We start from the raw sequence: 19534 nt of genomic DNA on the forward strand, positions 1-19534 counted from the left end.
TTAGAATTTTAATGTAAGTACCTACCTGTCCCCGTTTGCATATATCCTTAGACTCATTTGAAATCCTAACATTCAACAGAAAATATCAATAAAGCTTTGAGATTTTAAAAATAAATTAACACAATATCAACACTTTAACCACTCGAATCAAATCACACGTAAATAATAAAAAACAGTTGAGGCGGTTGTCTTCAACATAAAAACCATATAAATGGCCAACTCGAGTTCCCGTTTTAACGCCATCTCTTGGTTTATGAGCGTACATGAATGTACATGAAATAACAGTTTCCTTTCGCTTCTGGCCGCATACATCGAATTTGAAAAATAAAATTTGTTGTTGGTTGTAGCGCGCCCTCTATTTGAGAATAGTGTATTTATTTACATTCAAGTAACTTACATTTATGATAAAATATTAGCTAAATATTGATTTTTTTACATAATAAACAATTAAATTGAAGATTTATTTGTTTTTTCTTGAGTTTTATGGAAAATTTAAAGGTTACAAATTAAAAATCTTCAAAGCAACAGAAAACTATAATTAAAGATATCTTTGTTTAACGTAATTTTAAACTAACAGATGGAATAATCTAGAAGATGGTTGGTAATAAGCTAGTTTGAGGTCGCTGCAGTCGACTTCATTTCATTTCACAAAAATAAAAAATATATCAGCATCTTGGGTAACAAGGTCATCAACATTGGGTTTGATGAGATCGAAAAGTTCTAATCTACAAAATATATAAATCGCGGCTAACATGTAGTTATAAGTGTGATTTACAATTTTGTGTTAATATATCAGAGGTGAGTGCCATAGGAAATGTTATTTCTTTGTAATGTTACAATGGATTCCTTGTATTGATAACGATTTTTTACTTTAAATCTTTCAGTAATCGTAAATATGTTGAATAAGTGGTCAATTTATGGTTTAGTGGATAGTCACGTATGATTTTGACAGCGATTGATTGTGTGAAATCAATTTCAATTGTTTAAAAAATCTGGTATTTATAATTGTTTACCACTTGTCCTTATATGAAAGTTGCGCCGAATTCAAAATTTGTTGTATTAAATTTCTCATAAAATCAAATCTACCCGTGTATTTTTTTATTAGGTTAACATCATTTGTTATTAAAGAACCTAGTTAACAATGTAATTACGATTAAATTCATTTTTTAGTTCTAAAATTTGTGTTGTTGGCAGACCCCCCACAAACAACATATTTTTCTTAGTATGTTCTAATTATTGGTAAAAAAGAGGAAACTTTAGACTCTATTATACCCATAAGTAGCTTCAATTGCTTAGTGTTTACATTGTTAATCTTAAATTATTGAAGGTTATGAAAATTTGTATGCTATATTCAAAATATGTTTAAAACTTAACCAAAAGTGCATTTATGCTAATTGCTCTATTTAATAAAAATATTTATGATTGCTTGCTATTCATTACACTAAGTTAATGATTAATTTTTTATAAAATGTTAAATTACTGCCAAAATATAGAAAATACTATTTCTTCTTCCGTTCTTTAGTATATAAATTTGAAATATGCTAAAAAATCTAAGAATGTTTTTATTTAACTGTACGTAATTTGAATTTAATAAATACAATTTTTGGATACAACTAAAGTGTATTTAATAGGTATGTAGTTTGGTTTTGTAAGTTCTAACAAGTTTTATCAAAAAATTTTGAAGTACACCTCCTTAATTCAAGTTTTTAAATAAATATCTACATCCAAACCCTTGGTAAGTAATACAGGGTGTATTAAACTAGTTAATAAGCTGTTTAAGGAGATGTATTCTCACATTTGGATCTGTTATGATAAAAGAAGCAAATTTATCAGATAAATTAATAATGAAAAACTTAATTATATTCCGAAGAAGTGAAATATGGAAGGAAATTGCTTAATTGAAATAAACATACAGATAATATAATATTTTGAATGCAACAACAAAGACAAAATATGAAAAATAAAAGGAATGAGGGAATAAATAAAAAAAGAGAAGAATCTAGTTTTAAGAGCTGAAATTATTGAGATTCTACTTTATAAGATGTTTAAAATTAAACTTATTTGATTTGGAATGAAGTGAAAAAAATGTAGATGAAGTTGAATTAGAAGGAAAAATGTTGCATGGATGTAAAATGGATTGTTTGTTTATATATTGTTGGCAATAAAAATACAAATTTAAAAAGTATAAATTTGGGTAATATATAACTTATTCACGAAGGTAGTTAAATATTTTTTTAATTAAAATTTTTGAAGTATGCTGGTATAGGTGAGTGTATGTCGTAATTTGTATCATGAAAGGAAATTTAAAATATAATGATGTAAAATAAACAAATTCTCAAAGTAACTATTGTAAACATAAGCAGCTTGGATTCAGACTGTATCTAAATATAAATGCGGTAATAATGCCGAAAAAATGCAATAAATTTCATTATTCATTTTGATTCATAGAAAACAAAATAGTCATTTTGATTAAACTTATTAGAATTTATCAGTTTGAAAACTCAATGGAATTGCAGGGTCTGAATTTTAACGAAATCTTAATGTAAAACAAATATATTTTCCTAAAATGATTTTTTTTCTTCATTTCAGGGGAATGCCTACGTCTCCAAAAATGTTCCTGCCGACATAATATCCACAACAAACTATTGTGCATTTATTTCATAAAATGTAATAAGAGTGGTGTGTATAATGTCCGAGATAAACTTATTAAATGAACAACCCTCAACAGAAAGTTGTTCAACAATATTAAAAAGTGACATTGAGTTAAAAACTAACGGTGAAATGTGTAACTTTCTACCTAACAATAATATATGTGAGGACATAGTGTCTTCAAACAGTGCTAAATTTGATACCGATATTGACACTGAGTGTGACACCCCACAAACTACAACAGAATCTAGTGAGCGAGACGAAGGAATGGAAGGTATAAAGGAAGATACTGAAGATGAAAGTCTTGATGGGTAAATATACAAGAATTGCATTTTGAATTGTTTTGATTTGTAATTGTAATTGCTAAGTACACTACATTATATCACTAAGTGCAAGATTTTTTAACATCTTTCTTACAATCTAATAATATTCATGGGCAAATAGCAGACACCATAAAACTGAGTAGCGACGAAGATAAAATTCATTGTGATCTCATGATTAGATATAAAGTAAAAAGGGATTGAAATTGAATTGAAATAAATCCAATACATTTTTCAATAATATATACTTACATACCTAGGAATAACGTTTGACAATGGCAAGGAGTTACTTTTTATTAGATAGCCTAGAAGCCCTGTAGCCTATCTAATGCTAATTTCCAAGGGACAACAACTCCATATTCTTAACCAGAACCCTATTATGGCTTCATAAGATGTCACATCAACAACGAACTGACTGAAGAACTTTAAGAAACACCCTAGATATCCATAAATGGTATTAAATTGATGTTTGATCTTCTAGTAGGTCATTGCCCTATCAAATATGATCTTCTATTCTGAAAATTTCCTGCTCATTTCACCAAAAGGCTCCTTTGGGCGGATTCTGCATATTTTTAAGGCAAAACAATGAGATTCATGCAACAAAATTTCTACAGGTACAGAGCTGTTGGAAATTCAAGTGATTTCCCAAACAATGCTTGATAATAAAATGTACTCAATTTACAATAAATTACTAAATAAAATGAAGAATATTGGGAAGAATCTAGTATCAAAAAATCTATGAGAAACTGAATAAGTAGCGTGGTGACCAGGGTATACCAGCTAGTGAGGAAGCCTTGCCAAAAAAGGGACGACTACATATTGTGAATCAGAATCCTAATGAGGCCGCATAGATGTCACATCAACAATGAATTGAATTGATGGCTAGAGAAATTGGAAAATGTCTAGAAATGACAATAAACTGGTGATTAGGCCTAGATACCTCCAAAGAGAAACCTTCGGAAAAATATCTTTCTTCAAAAGGAGTTTACATATAGCAGACATTGTTCTGTTGTTCTGAGTTGTAGAATCGTGTACAAAATATCTTTGTAGGTGAAGGTATATAACTGGAAAATCAAAATGAGTCCTCAAACAATGGTTGATAATAAAAATTAAAGAAAAGGGCAATAAAATTTACTAGAATTATCAAATTTTACTAAAAGAAATGAAAAACATTGGGAAGAATCTAGTATCAAAAAAACTATGAGGAAATTGATACTGAGGTACAGATTCTAAGACAGTGTGGACATAAACAAAGAAAATTTAACTCATCTCGGTTAGAGTTATGAAGTTGTGGTGATCAATAGAAAGTAGACAAAAAACCAGGTGGGATAAAAAAGTAAACAAAGACCTGAAAAGATTTGGAGTAATAAGAATAGTGAGACAACAAAGATAGGTATCAAATAATTACACCACTTTCTAGAAGAGACAAAAAGAATGTGAATTATATAGAACTGAAACGATAAAAAATCTCATCCATAGGAACAGATACACATATTTGATACTGTATTCAAAAATTAGAACAATAAATGGTTTTTAAGGATAAAAAATACTATAATTTGTCACCTGGGATTATTAATTATGTGAGGGGCATGTCATTGTATAACAAGCTACTATTAAATCAATTTTACAAAATTTTCGATGGATTGGGGGTGTATAATAGTCTGTAATCAAAATGGGAACTGGATATACCTTTCCAGGATTAATATTATATCATTTTAAAACGTATTTTAGATTATTTTTATTTTGGACACATTGAATTTTTTATCAAAACCAATTAACCTTACAAAAGTTTAAATTTTTTATCTATATGTAGGGTAGCCACGGCTCCCTGATTCTTTCCTGCAGACACCCATGTTACAAATGTATAATTTTCAGTAAATTCCATCCGGATCCAGATTCTCAGGAAGATGACGAAGATCCATATAACATCAACAATGATAAGTCCTTTGATGATGATGTCAATTATGAGCCATGGGAACATAGGAACGGTGTTGTGAAAAAAAGTAATAAAAAGAAAAAACTATCTAGCGGGCCGGGAAGGGGCCGTCCAAGAAAAGCTCTCGTGACCATGTACCATAGCCAGATCAGTGGAGATAAAAATGCCATAAAAATTCGAATCAAGAAAAGTAATTTTTGCACCCAGATACCGCCAAGTAAAAAGAAATCTGGTAGACGGAAAAAACACAAAGGGAACTCGGACACAGACGCATCCGATTATGAAAAGAAGCCGAAACGTTCTAAACCTTCCAACACTGAAAATGACGTATCTAGTACCCAGGAACAAGAACCATTGGAACAAAGTGTATGGGGAGATCCTGAAAAACTTCCAGCTTCAATATTAGAGAGGATATTCGATCATGTTGTCGTTCAGGAAGGTTGTCTACCTTCACTTGTAAGGTAAATTCAAATTTATTACAGTAATCTCAGATTATCCACACTCTTCACATTATTTTTTCAGATTTGGTAAAGTTTGTCGTTTATGGCGGGACGTTTCAGTTACACCGAAACTGTGGCATAAAGCAGATTTGAACTATGTTAAAGAAAAATATAGAACCGACCTACGACTTCATTGGCTCATACTGAACAGACTTGTAGAATGTCAGGATTTAAATATGGGTAAGTAGTGTTACTTCTATCTATTGTTATCTATCTGTAACACTTTCGTTGGGGCCACGAGATCATCTCGAATAGCTGCACTAGAAGTGACTATAAATCTCCCAACTCTAAATATAATATTGATAAGCGTGGCAGAAAAAAGTTCACTCAGAATGTTCAGTAATAAGGAAAATTATTAAACCTAGGTAAAATACCAAAAACTTTAGCTTTGAGAAAAAATTCACCTCAATGATAAGTTGGAAGGAGGTAAATGGTACACAGGTGGTTCTAAAACAAAAGACAGAACTAGAATGGCAGTGTACAGACCTAGAAGCAAACACTCTGAAAGCCTTGGCAACACATCAAGCTTTTTTCAAGCAGAAATATGAGAAATTGAAAAATGTGTCAAGTTCAGTCTAGATAGGAACTATCGCAAACAGTAGATTATCCTGTCTGATAGCCATTAGAGCTCTAAGCTCCCAAACTAGTTTGAGAATGTTGACAAGTTGAACTAGCTGTTGAAGACAAATAAAAAGTTTTAAAATAACCTCAAATTACTACACCAGAATAATTTTTTTATTTATTTCTAAAAATAGTGTTCAGCAAACTTTATTAAGAGTGAAATTTCATACTGAAAAGTAGGTTCCTTGTGTGTGTGTCATTTTATTGTGCCTAAAAGTTTTGCTTATCAGTAGATTGTCGCCCCTCTTTGATTAGTAACTTTCTTAAATCGATATATGAGTTATATTTTTTTATGTTTAATAGGCGAATGGAAAATTCGTGACATCCAAGCCTTTTTAGAAGCCCTATGTGAGCATTGTACTAAATTGAAAGGTCTTAATTTAAGTGGATGGAAAGGTATATCGCCTGATCACTTGAAATGTATTTCTACCGAAAGCAAAACTTTAGAACGTTTAGATTTGTCTTCTATAAATGTAAGTATTCATAATATAATATTTATTATTTAACAATAAGTATATTTAAATTTTTATAATTGAAATTACTTTACTTTCATTAGTTAATCTACTCTAATATACTTTAGTAATAGGATACATTTGAACTACTAATCAGATGATCTGTTTAAAAACTGATTTTAATTATTTAAAAATGTATTACTGGAATATTTTATACTTACTTATACTTATTTTGTTTACAATTCACGTTTCCTAAGAATAACTTTGTTTTTATTAGTTTGAACGAGTCTACTTTGTTTAATTTCAGTAATACATTTGAACTACTAGTCAGATGATCTGTTCAAAAACGGTTTTTAATTATTTGAAAATAAGCTATTGGAATATTTAATACTTACTTATACTTGTTTTGTTCACAGTTCACATCCCCAATAAATGCACAACCATTAGTTAATTTAACACAAAGTATGGGTGGTCGTTTAACGCATCTAGTGCTGGCACACAATAAAATCGCTAACTTTTCACAAATTATGGCAGCAATTTCTGTAAGTATTTTTTTTATAGAATGATAATATAGGTATTAAATTAAGAACAAAAAATCAGAAATTTTTTGTAATGGTAGCTAAATAAAAGGACAGACTATTTCATGTTTTTGGATACTGTTTTTTTTTTCAATTTTTTTGAATGCTATTTTTAATTAAAACTACTACTGATTATTTGAAATTGAAAGCAAAATCATCATTGAATAGTTTAATATAAAAATTTGGTAGTTATACGAGGTAAAATCAAAAAGAATACGATTTTTAGAGAAAACCGTCTAATTATTTGAAAAAATTATTATTGAATAGTTTATATCATCTTATGAAACATAAAAATTTTTATCTTTATACATGATATTATCAAAAAGTATTCAATTTTTGAAAAATATCCAAGGTACAATCGAAATCTTTATAAAAAAACTTCTTTTCTTAACCAATTGTAGATGAGGTTGTCGTTTCTGCACCCATACCTAGAAAATATTAACATCTTATTGTTTTACTTCCAAAATACGTACATTTCTCCCAAAGGAGATGGGGATTTTTATGTTTCACTTGCCAAGGTGCTAGTACTACTCCTTTTAGTGAAACACCATGCCTATCTTTTGGATTGTCTTCGTTCATTATTGATGTTACATCTCATGAGGCCATAATAGGTCCTAGGTATGGAGTCGTTGCCACTGAACTACAATTATCAGTTTATTTATTTGATATGGTTGATAGAGTTTTGATCTACAAAGTTGTTAGATTCGTTTTACGATAATTGAGATCTTCTAATCAATAAATTTTTCTAAAACTAGTACAAATATACAGAAAGTATAAATGTCATACCATATGGAGATCATCCCACATTAATTATGGAAAAAATTAATCGAGGAACTGTTTGTATTATGTCTAATTGGTAAATAAGAAAATAGAAGTGAATGCGAAAACTATACGAAGTGAATATGAGGGAAAAACTGAAAATAGATAAAGAATAAAATGAATCAGGGGAAGTGACGTGGTTTGTTTGAATTTTTTCAGACAAATTGTCCGAATTTGCACCTTCTGGACATCTCAAATATCAGGACGTTTGCTCACAACATGTCTTTGTTACATATTGAAAAATTACAAATTGGTTGTCCTGATTTGAGGGTTCTAAGAATCACTAATAGTCAAATTTGGTTGGCAGCAGCTAGTCTAACGGAACAAGTGAGTAATATATTATTTATGTACATCGAATTAGTTGTAATACTAATTATTTTCATTATCGTTAGGTAGCCTCACCAGGTTTTCCTCGATTGGAAGAACTATCTCTTGCAGGATTAGAAGAGGATCAAACTACTACATCCCGATCTGTAGATGATGATTGTATTGAACGTTTGTTAAAAAATAGTATGAAACTTCGACTGTTAGACGTTAGAGGATGCAGCAAACTTACCGATTCTGGTTTAGTGAGAGTACCGGCTTGGGACCTTGAACATTTATTTTTAAGTGGTAAGTAAAATATTCCGTTCACTTTTCATATTATTATTACTGATTTGTTTTCATTTATTTTTAGCTTGTTATATAACTAGATTACAAAATTCCGGTTTGGAGTTGATTGTTCAAAAATGGTCTCACAGTTTGGTTGAGGTCGATTTGGCTTGGAGTACTGCTACAAATCCATTAGACGCTGCGGTATTAGCTCTGGCTGAAAAAGGATCCGAATCAAAATTAAGGTAAATAATTTTTTAGGAAAATCCTTTCATTTAACACACTTTTTCTTTTTTAGATTTTTGAATCTTTGCGGATCCTCCGTCAGCCTAGAACCAGTTAAAGCAGTATTGGAAAAATGTCCGAAATTGTATTCGATAAATTTGCAATCGTGTCGGGCGTTACCTCGCGGTATAAAACGTCTTTACACTGGTAGTCAAGTTGATGAATTGCGCAAAAGTTTACAGGATAAGCCAAAGACTGAAGCGAGCGAATCGGAAGCAGACCAGTCACCGGCGCAAACTACAGTATCTCCCAGAAACGAGTAAAAAGGTTGTTGAGTATATATTTTCTCTTCTTTTTAATTTTTTTCTCATTTCTGATTCTATTATTTTATTATCAATTAATAAATTTGTTGAGCAAAAGTGGGATCACATTATATTTAAAAAAAAAATGAAGTGAATATATTTGAATTATGTTTTTATTAAATTTTATATAGATTGACAAATGATTATTTTTTACATAATTTTTATTTATTCAGTTAAACTGAGACTAATGCCGACTACACCCTGTAAATATATAATATTTTGGTTATGGTGCTCTGTATATCTACAAATTTCATTTTTACCCTATTCCAAGATACATCGAAAAATAAAAATCAAACCGTTTACAGTATTTTGTCCAAAATACTCTCTAAATGTTCAGTTCCATTATTAACTGCAGAGATATCTTCTATTTGTGTCAACTAAAGAGTACGTAAAAGTGACATCTCCTAATCTCCATTCACATAATTCTGGTATTTCACATTATTTTTGACAGTGCATGAAACATTACGATGACAATTTTTTCTTGGATGTTGTCTAGGCTCCTTGGACTTGAAAATTTTCAAGATTTAACAAAATGTCTCATGACTTTAACCAGTATATCAGAGATTATGTTGCCAACTTTTTCTTATACGTTGGTCTCTATATCTTGTAGAGTACATATTCATGTTCGAAAACCCCCAACCGTTCCAAATTGTCCTCAGTGCTACCTCAAAACAACCTCAAATGCTCTTGCACCATTGCACTGTCTTCTTGGAACCAAGTATATGTTCAATTCAACTCATATAGCTTTGAGAGGGATTTTTGGAATATGTATATATATTTATATACATATTAATACTAATTTTATAAAATAAAATTAATTTTTGGCGTGATGAAAACTGAAAAGCTGCTTAAAAAAAAATATTTTGCATTTTTACTTTATTTAATAATTTACTGGAAATTGTGCATTTAATGATTGAAAATCATTTCGAAGTTTATTGTTATTGCGAAACAAGTCATTCGACATTGAATTTGTATGATTAAATATACAGTGTAGTTCAGAATTTAGTACATTAATTTCTGTAATTATAAAACTGAACAAGTAGGAGAAGATGCAACCTCATTTTTTCAAATATGTGCTAATTTTGATTAATTTCGTACTCAATTATCCTATTTTTCATGAAGACGAGGTGGTTTGGAGAATTTATTTGCATTGTATCAATTCGATAGATATGACTAAAATCAAAATTACTTTAATCATAACTATCACTTACTATCAATGATTAAAATGTATTCATATGACTTAAAATTAATTATTATAATGTCTTATAAACATCCCTATATTATAAACTCTGCGAAGAAAAAAAGTTTGGTGGATATTTGAAAATAATAAAGTTCTAATTCACCTTTTGAAGGGTTATATCTACCTTTATTTTTCAAAGACGAATTCATGTACTTAAGTTTGGATTACCTTTTATATTTAATAATACAAATTTAACGTCAATATGGATTGTTTGACAATAAGATTTATATCAATTTATAAATAAAAAAATTGCTTATATTAAGCACTTTATTCAATTTTTTTCTCGGTATATTCACTTCAATTGCTCTGTATTTGAAGAAAAAAATATTTTTTCGAAATGTTTACTATTTAAAAAAAAATGATTGTTAAATATATTTATTGGTTATTTTAATTATTATTAATATGTGTTGGAATATTATGTAAAATCATATCGAAATAATTGAATTTGATTTATCTGAACTGAAAATTTGATAAGGGCGTGTATCTAAACTTAATACAAATCAGAATTCAAAACTATGGAATCTATTTTGAAATTTTTAAATGAAGTGGTTTTTGGAAACTGTGATTGGGTTGAAATGATCATGATTTGGATGTTCGGAAAGTGATCACTTTCAAGTTACGTTCGGAAACTGATTAGGGATTAAAGTTTCTGAAAAATTTTTGCTAGCCCCCTCTATAATTTAGTAGTTAAGGAATAAATGTGAAGTTTTTCTTGGAAAAATTTAGTTTAAAATAGGAAAGTCAAATTTTTGTTTTCCTTCAAACAGTGTAATTGTGTTAGTGTAAATAGTATGTTCAGACATAATTCTGATTAGTTTCCGAATATCCAGATTATAGTTTCCGAAAAGTTCTGCATTTAAGTCAAAAACACAACCTTGAAAAGCAGAATGTTTCTCCACTCCTAGATCAGATTTTCGTGGAAAAAAAAATCAAAAATAACAAAATCAAAATAACGATTTTCATAGTTAAGATTCGAGTAACAGTGGGCACTACAAAATAATCAAAATTATAGACAAAATCCTGTTTTTTTATAAGACAATTTTTGGGATGGTGGAGATTCTATAGTAGTGAATTCTGGAAGATGTAATTGAAAAATTTGCCATTTTTGCTTCAACTAATCTATATTCTAGAACAGTTGTTTAAAAAATTTGTATTTATTGTAATTTTAGGCTTTATTTAATTTTATAAATTTTATATTGATATTAAAATTTATTCTAATTAAGGTAGTTTAAAATGAAACAAATTATATATACATATTTATATATATTTGTTATATTTTCTTTTTGTAATTTTAGGAAATATAAAAATTGTACAGTACCTGTCTTTTAACAAAAAAATGGTATAATATATAAAGGTACCCCAAAGTTATGTCTAGTTTATGTGGGTATCTTCAGAGATGTATGAAACGACAGTTTTTTGTAATAAAATAGAAAAAATTACAACTGTGTTTTTAAGTACCTAATTTTATAAAAATTTAAAATTGGTTAGAATAATCGTACATTTTATGCTTGACTAGCAAACCAAACAAATATAATAAAGAAGTAATTGGGCCATTATGTTGTAGCCTTAAGGTCCCTGGCTGTAGAATTTTCCTCAAGAAGCGGTATTTGATCTAAATTAAAATACACTTAGCAGCAAACTAACCACACACTAGATTTGGTCTATTGGACGTACTCCACTTTATTTTCACAAAGAACAATTTGGAATTGAGGTCACTAGGAGGAAGATGAATATGTCTAACAAACCTCCCTAAATCATCCCCCTAATGCTCCATAGGATTCATATCGAAAGATCGAGCAGGCCAGTCCAGAACCGTGATTCCAACTTGCTCTTAGTAATCGGTAACAATTTTGACAGTTTGTGGATAAGTATGTTTCAAAATGAATTGGTCATCAATAAATAAGGAATCACGGCATCTAGAAATACTTCCTCGATGTACTTCCAAGCAGTCAGAGCCCAATGAATATCTGTTCATTGAGTCCATCGAGCAAATCGCCTACACATTCTGTATAGATCGTGTAAGTTGATAGAACGGTCTCTAATTGCTTTACAGTTCAACGAGAATGCTGGTCTACATTCGAAAGAACCATTATTCTGGACCAAAATAAAAAAATAAGTATATTAATGACAGAAAAGACTTGATTAAATAAATTATGTGTCCGGTTTTATTTGCTATGGAGTTTATTTTCAACAGATATTCAGATGAACATTTAATAATAAACTGTCTGTTTAAAAAACACAGTCAGTACAAAGCAGTAATATAGTAACAAATACTGCATACTATTAGATAACCTCACTTTTCTTAAGAAAGCTTTCAATGACTTGGGGATGGGGACATTGTGCTTTATCGGGTAAGTATGGTTATGTGATTTTCTAAAATTTTCTTGATTTCAGTCATTCAAACTCCTTTTACCCCATTATCATGGAAATAATTGACTTAATCAAAAGAATAAATAAATAAAATTTAAAAAAAATCTGTTAGTTTTAGATTTATTACAAATGGCCAAACATGGCAGAGGACTTATTTTCATAATATTCGGTAGTATATCGAAGATAACACGTTCTTCTTCAAATTTAAAGAAATTAAAAGATTTTAGTAATTCAAATAATGTAATTAAATCAATAATAGTTACAATAATTTAGTTTTTTTCCTAAAACTTCAACGATAAGCGAATATATACTACATTTATTTAGGTTACAACCTAGCAGCAAGCGATTAGTAAAAACAGTGTACAGCCTTGTTTACAGTTTAAATTCGGAAAATTTTTACAGATTTTTTAAGGTATCCCATTCAGTAGATCACTTATATAAGTATCGGGACTGGTTATAACATCAAGTAAACCTGAAAAGAAAAAATAGAAAGTAAAATAAATTTGAATACAACATAATATGAGAAACAAACTGTAACTCACCTGTCACATCACAGAATTCAGAAAAGGAAGTACACGGTAAAAATTCATCAGTATAAGCAGCCAATAACTTTTCAGAAGACTTCATTAAAGCTTCGTCGTTATGTCTGATATAGTCTGCTAAATTATTCGACCACTGTTCATCTGGACCGCTTACAGTCTACAACAAAATATTCGTTCACCAAATCTTGTTTGAAAAGCATTAGACTTACCTTAAAGAAATAATTATAAATCCCATCGATAATTCCAAAGAAAATCAAATATGGTTTATAAACTGCATAATCCTTGACTGTTTTATCGGATAAAGTTTTGACGGGACCTATAGGTTGACAATGCCGAGCGTGCGCTAAAATTATTAACCTCCTAAGGTGAGATAGCCGATGCATTTGCCACTGTTGTTGAGAATGAAGTAAAATTGACATTGTAGCCCAATAAAGGGGACCTTCTGCATCATAAGACGATTCTATCCATTTCTCAACGTTGGTAGTTTCCAAATACAACATCAAATTAGCTTCTTCCCTCTTATTCACTCTAGTTCTAAAATATTGTTCAATGAAAGCAATAAATGTATAGAATTTTGATAAGTAAAAAAGAAAAAATTCTCCTCCGACGAATAAGATTGTCTACCATAAACATAATTTTTTCTAGATGCATTCAAATGTAAGAAATTTCAAAGTAAATAATTATCTACTTTCACAATTTTTAATCTTTATGTTTATAAGAGATTAAAATGTTTCGATAGACCATCCAAACCGTTTGAGTTCAACAGTTAATTCAAGTATGTTGAAATGTATACAAAAATAGTAGTGAGCCACAATTGTAAAAGTCACTGAAATGTTTTATCAGATCTTAATACAGAAAAAAATAACCCCCGATCATCAGATTATCTTCCGAAATGAACATAAAACAAGTTTATAGGTTAGTTAACGAAATCAATACAGGTCTAAACGCCTCTTCAGCCTTCCTAGACATATCTCAAACATTAGATAAGGAATGACAGTTCCTTTCTCATCTCTACTATGAAACTTCACTTAGATCATATATAATAGACAGATACTTCCTTGTGAAGCATGCCAATGAATACCCAATTCCTTCTGGTGTCTCCCAGAGGTGTATTCTCGGACCTTCTTGCTCAAAACAACAGTTTATTGGTCATATATCCAAAGTATAACTAAACAATAAAGTGTTGCTTTACAAAACCATCCTATAACCTGGTCGAACCACGGCATACAATTATGAGGCAATGCCAGCACCTCAAACAAAGCAATTCTTCAGAGGTTTCAAAATAAAAGTTTTGAGAACTACTGTTAATGATCTTTACTATGTTACCAATAACATGATGTCCTCTTAGAATCCATCAAATCAGTGGCAGAATGTCAATGCATTGGCTTAAACATTGTTACCAAGTGATCTCACTACGAATGTGATAATTCTCAAATATTTCTCATCGTTTATTACAAATTTTGTGAACATAAAAATAGTTTTACTCACGTATTTATCACATATAAAGCCACGTGTATTAAATATGGTATCAAGTGCATATTACTCTGCGGACCACCACCACCGGTATCTTCGTGGAAGGATTTTTCTTGTGCAAATTTTAATATCAATATTTTTAAATCGTGAATGGTGGAATTGTGTCCTATATCTCTGTGATTGGTGCTTTCTTGCAGGTAAGTGTTGTGCCTGGCGAGACAACTGGCAAATGATGATTCGGGAACTTGCGGTCCCCATAATGGCAAGAGACCATTACATTTCGTATTTGCGTTTTGAAGAGCTGCAGATTCCCATTCGTCACGAGCTCTTGCCAATCTATAGAATTCAAATTATTCATTATTGATTGATAGGACTAATTGTCGGCTGATGGTAGAATATATTCCTTACTGAAGAATAGATATCGCAATAATGATCTACTTTACCTTACTGCACTCATATGACAATCGATATGAACAATATTAAAATGACTAACGGTGCTGTATCCAACAGTTTTCCTCGGTTTGGCTTCGAATTCGTCCACATTACACCTTTTTGTGAACGTGTATAATCCCAAAACTTTGGTGGCTTGATATTCGTATCCTTCTCGACAAATACAACAAACCAAACCAGATTCGTCACCTAATTCTTCGATTTGTTGAAGGATGTTTGATTTCGCCGTCACTTGACCTACACAGAAAATAATGACGAGTGATGATAGAATACATACTATTAACTAAACATACCTTTGTCGTTGGTTCTCATTCCTAATTGACCGAGTTGTTTTTCTCTCATGGCCATTGCAAGTCGTTTCTTTTCCGATCTGGTGAAATCTCTAACGGCGTCTATTTGCTTGGCAACGTCCGGGTTAGTACATAGTGCCTCTAGTAGATTCTCCGCCAAAGAACCGACGTGTTCGTCAGATGATACTTGCTCTAATCTATGGATAATAGGAATCGTTTCGGCAGCAGCTACCGCCAACTAAAACAACAAAATAAAATATTATTCCATAAAATCTAACGGTCGGTTTATATCGTTTTTTATTACCTGTGTTTTTTCGTGACTATGCGCTAGACCGGTTAAGAATCTTAAAATATACTTCAAGGCCGGTTTAGATATAAAATCTTTCAATTCATCGCTGTCCACTCTAAGTAAAGTCGGTTTAACGCAAGGCGCATGCTTTGTGATGTACTCTACGGCGTTTTTAACTACATCCAATGAAATTATATAATCTTTTAGGGTGTTTCCGATAGCGTTCTTTTCTATACTGTTTGTTAAAACACAAAACATTTCTAATTTCTGTTGATCCTCCGGCGTGTGATCCGAATCGTATTTGTTGAAATCCAGGACGGAGCTACAATATATATATATATATACAATGAAATACTACACCAAACTCATCAAGATTATATTTAATACAATAGATAAGAAGTTGGTATAAAAAAATACAACATGATTTAGACACAGTGCCAATATTTGATCAATTAGAACTAGAACTGTTTACAAGAATCTGTAAATTGTTGGCAGACATCTGGGAACAAAAATATATAGATATATATTGAAAGAATAGAAGACCAAAACAAAGTGATCTAACAATGTGTACGAATAGCTGCGACCGTTACCTCCAAAGTGTTGATAATTCATAATAGTAGTCAAATACATAGGTCTTCCGATGGGCCCGTGGTGCTGTACTTTACATTACCAAAGACAGATGTCATTAGACAAGTTGCAAGTATTTGAACCGCGCTAGTGTGAGTACTGGGCACTCACATATAACGCAGTCTGCAGTTTCATCTTCCTCGATGCACCAGAGGCACTTCGGGACGTCCGTGATGCCCTTAGTGTGAAAATTGCGTTTTACATAACCGTATTCGGTTAAAAGACCAGTCACTAGTCGAATTTCACGTCTATTTAATTGGAACAGTGGTTTGGTAATACAGGCAGAAGGTCCGCAGAACCTGCTTTGCAAGTAGACCGTTAAACGAGCTACTCACCAGATAACCGTGAGTTTCTATAGCAGTGATTAAGTATTGCGCGTCTACGTTTCATTACACCGAATAACTTGGCTTGAAAAAATAGTAGCTCAAGATTCGTTTATTTTGGATTGTCTTCCGCAGAACCTGCTCCGGCCCCTTTATTTATCCTGGAGGTGTCTGTATAACAGATATCTGTTATTTGGTACAGATGACTTGGGAGTCATCAGTCCATTGCTCTCCCTCAGTGATGTATGTCTCCAAGCACTTATTATTAACGGTCGTAGACGCCATTTGGTCACTGTCAGACATTCACCCGTGGCCAGCGTCTAAATTTTTCAAATTCAAATCACTAGAATCGAAGTTGAGAGACCTAGTAGGACTTCAAAAGCTCTAGACGGAGTTGACGGCATGGGCACAGTGATAATGAGACATGTGAGGCTCTGGACTCTATCCAGCGGCACTCTTGGTTTTGTTTTCACCATATAGGACCACCACACGATGGCCCTGTACGTGAGAAGGGGTTTAACCATTGAGGTATATATCCAGTGGAGGATCTTAGGCGTAGATGGCCTTTTTCTATTCTGTTGTTCACATGTAATGTAAAATAATCTGTTTACAGTAAATTATTGACTTAGAACATTTCTTTTTTTTATTTCTACATAGTTTCTGGACAATTTTCACTTCTACATGGATATTAATTTTTTTTAATTTAATGTAACCTTGTAACATCCAAATCTTTGGACGCTATTGTATTTAACCTGACGAACCAGGCATACCTGAAATGATCTAGTAGAATTTTCATCTTTTCTTTATTTCCGTATACCAAAGCTGCTAATACTCTGGTTAAATGGACTAGAACGGAATTGCTTTTAATTACTTGCTGATTAGTACACGACAGTAGAGATTTCACGTAATCCGCACTTCCTAGCGTTTTCGAAAACTCTTTAAATTTCTCTTCAGGTTCACTGGTAGCTTTCGACAAAATCGTTTCCATTATCTACAAAAACAAATAAGACTAATAACTCAAATAGACACAAGAGGAAATCACGGAAGAGAAAGGGAAAATAAAAATGGGAAAAGAGTGTAGAGGTAATAACATAAAAGAGGAAATGATAAAATATTTAGGACAAACAGGAAAGGGATGGATATTGATATATTCAATTTAACATGGGACACAAATACAATACCCAGAGATTTGAAAAAAAATCAATTGATACCACTACTTAGAAAAAGAGATGACCTAATGAGCAAAAACTACAAAGCGAAAGACGAAAATAAGGAAATGGAAAAGAAGAAAATTATATATTTATAGAATAGGTTAATAGAAAGGAAAATAGAACAGGGAGAATGAATACATATTCATAAATTTGACATCTGCATTTGACTCGATAGATACAAAATTGGTATGTGGAAAGTTCAAAGTTCATATAGACGGAAGAACATGTGAATGAAACAATGAGTTTTAGTCCACTTCTATTTCTATTCTTGATATGATAAAAACAATAAAAAAGAAGAAGAACCAACAACTGGAAACAATAATTGGGTACAGAAACCTAGAACCGGTAAAAATAGACGGATTTGTATATGAAGACGATATAGTAGAAGATACATTTAACAAAATGGAACAAAAAGTAGACATATGGATAAATGCAATTGAAGGAATGCAGAAGGATGGTAGTCGATCAAACGTGGGGAAGATTTGATAATAAAAGAACAAAAAATAGTCACTTTTGAATACCAGAAGAAAAAAATAGATAACGAAGAAAAGCAAATCAGATATACCATAATAAATAAAAGAAAACGACTTGATAACTGTACCCATGTTAATATATGAAAATGACACTTCGGTAATGAACAAAATAGTAGCGGAAACAACTAAGGAAAATAGCAGGGAAAACGAGAATGGATAGGATAAGAAATGAGGTAATTAAAGAGAAACTTGAATAGGAACAAAAATAGTTGAAATATATTTAAGATACATGAAGCCTAATAAGAAGAATGACAAAAGCAAAAAGATATAAAAATGACAGAAAGACCAAGGACAACTTAGTTACAACAAGTAGCACAGGAAGAAAGAGGAAAATAATACTGCAAATGGATAAGTAGCAAAGGATCGGAAGAAAGAAATCCCAATGTTCAAAAGGGTATAAAGAGTTCTACAGAAGAAGAACCGGATTTAATATGTTAACGATAATACTTACGTCTAATAGTTGCTCGGTGACTCCCGTTTGACTAGAATCCCTATCGCTATTCAAACACAGTTGCAAAGTACGCAAAAATACTTCCATCGATTTCAATTGAGGTTGTATTAAAACTTCTTGACACCGATTAACTTTAACACACAACCTAAATAATTTTAACAACACCTGTAAAAGAGGCCTGGCTCTTGTAACACTTTGAATAGCTCCCAATCTCGTTACCATTATCTGAAATATCAAAAAAATGTTCCAATAAAAATCACTAATTTATAAATATTTATATACGTACTTGTAATCCTCCACAATCGGCTAAAACATTCGCCATCTTGTAGACTTCTTCATTATCAATATCACTTTGAGATTTATTATTCAAATTTTCTATAAATTCTTCGGTGGCGTCTCCCAAAAGTCCTCTCATTCTGTACACAATCCGCATAGGTTCGTGGTCACCGCCCTCTGCCAACCAAATCTACAAACAAAACGTTCATATCGCACGTACAACGGACACTTGGAATCGCTTAACTACGACGTCACATTAATATAAGACAAAAATTAGGTAATCAGAGACGATACTTTAATGGAGGGTCACTTTGTATCACTCAACTACATGATTAACAGATCCTAACGGTTCCCAACACAAGAAGTTGTATCTCTGTCTGGGTAGGAAATTATTATGTTCAAACTG

The 19534-nt window shown here is 31.3% G+C and overlaps 2 protein-coding genes across 5 annotated transcripts in view; one reads left to right on the top strand and one right to left on the bottom strand.

The window, feature by feature from the left end:
* Nucleotides 1–61: 61 nt before the first annotated feature.
* Nucleotides 62–9343, top strand: LOC130447957 (F-box/LRR-repeat protein 6). The gene is made up of 10 exons (XM_056785038.1): nt 62–798; nt 2590–2960; nt 4845–5366; nt 5428–5585; nt 6330–6499; nt 6895–7020; nt 8035–8202; nt 8268–8487; nt 8552–8711; nt 8765–9343. The coding sequence occupies exons 2-10, from the start codon at nt 2689–2691 to the stop codon at nt 9012–9014; spliced, it is 2046 nt and encodes a 681-aa protein (XP_056641016.1). The 5' UTR covers nt 62–798; nt 2590–2688; the 3' UTR covers nt 9015–9343.
* The window catches only part of LOC130447955 (E3 ubiquitin-protein ligase UBR4), a 35890-nt gene continuing 25448 nt past the window's right edge, over nt 9093–19534 (bottom strand). For 3 of the 4 annotated variants that reach the window (XM_056785034.1, XM_056785033.1, XM_056785032.1), the window contains 10 exons: nt 19139–19318; nt 18853–19077; nt 17428–17648; nt 15723–16029; nt 15422–15656; nt 15122–15365; nt 14694–15014; nt 13415–13739; nt 13206–13362; nt 9093–13135 (listed from right to left, as the gene is read on the bottom strand). In XM_056785034.1, coding sequence (XP_056641012.1) covers nt 13071–13135; nt 13206–13362; nt 13415–13739; nt 14694–15014; nt 15122–15365; nt 15422–15656; nt 15723–16029; nt 17428–17648; nt 18853–19077; nt 19139–19318 — 2280 coding nt within the window. In that variant the 3' untranslated portion in view covers nt 9093–13070. The remainder of the gene's footprint in view (nt 13136–13205; nt 13363–13414; nt 13740–14693; nt 15015–15121; nt 15366–15421; nt 15657–15722; nt 16030–17427; nt 17649–18852; nt 19078–19138; nt 19319–19534) is intronic. The other variant, XM_056785035.1, reaches the window with a different exon arrangement.

The sequence above is a fragment of the Diorhabda sublineata genome, chromosome 8, assembly GCF_026230105.1.
Source record: "Diorhabda sublineata isolate icDioSubl1.1 chromosome 8, icDioSubl1.1, whole genome shotgun sequence".
Classification (NCBI taxonomy): Eukaryota; Metazoa; Arthropoda; class Insecta; order Coleoptera; family Chrysomelidae; genus Diorhabda; species Diorhabda sublineata.

Excerpts from the sequence above, each read along its gene's own strand:
- LOC130447957 (XM_056785038.1), top strand. The coding sequence starts at position 2,689 with ATGTCCGAGATAAACTTATTAAATGAACAACCCTCAACAGAAAGTTGT. Across the intron at positions 5,586-6,329 it reads ATGTCAGGATTTAAATATGG|GCGAATGGAAAATTCGTGAC; the intron begins GTAAGTAGTGTT and ends TATGTTTAATAG. Across the intron at positions 7,021-8,034 it reads AAATTATGGCAGCAATTTCT|ACAAATTGTCCGAATTTGCA; the intron begins GTAAGTATTTTT and ends GAATTTTTTCAG.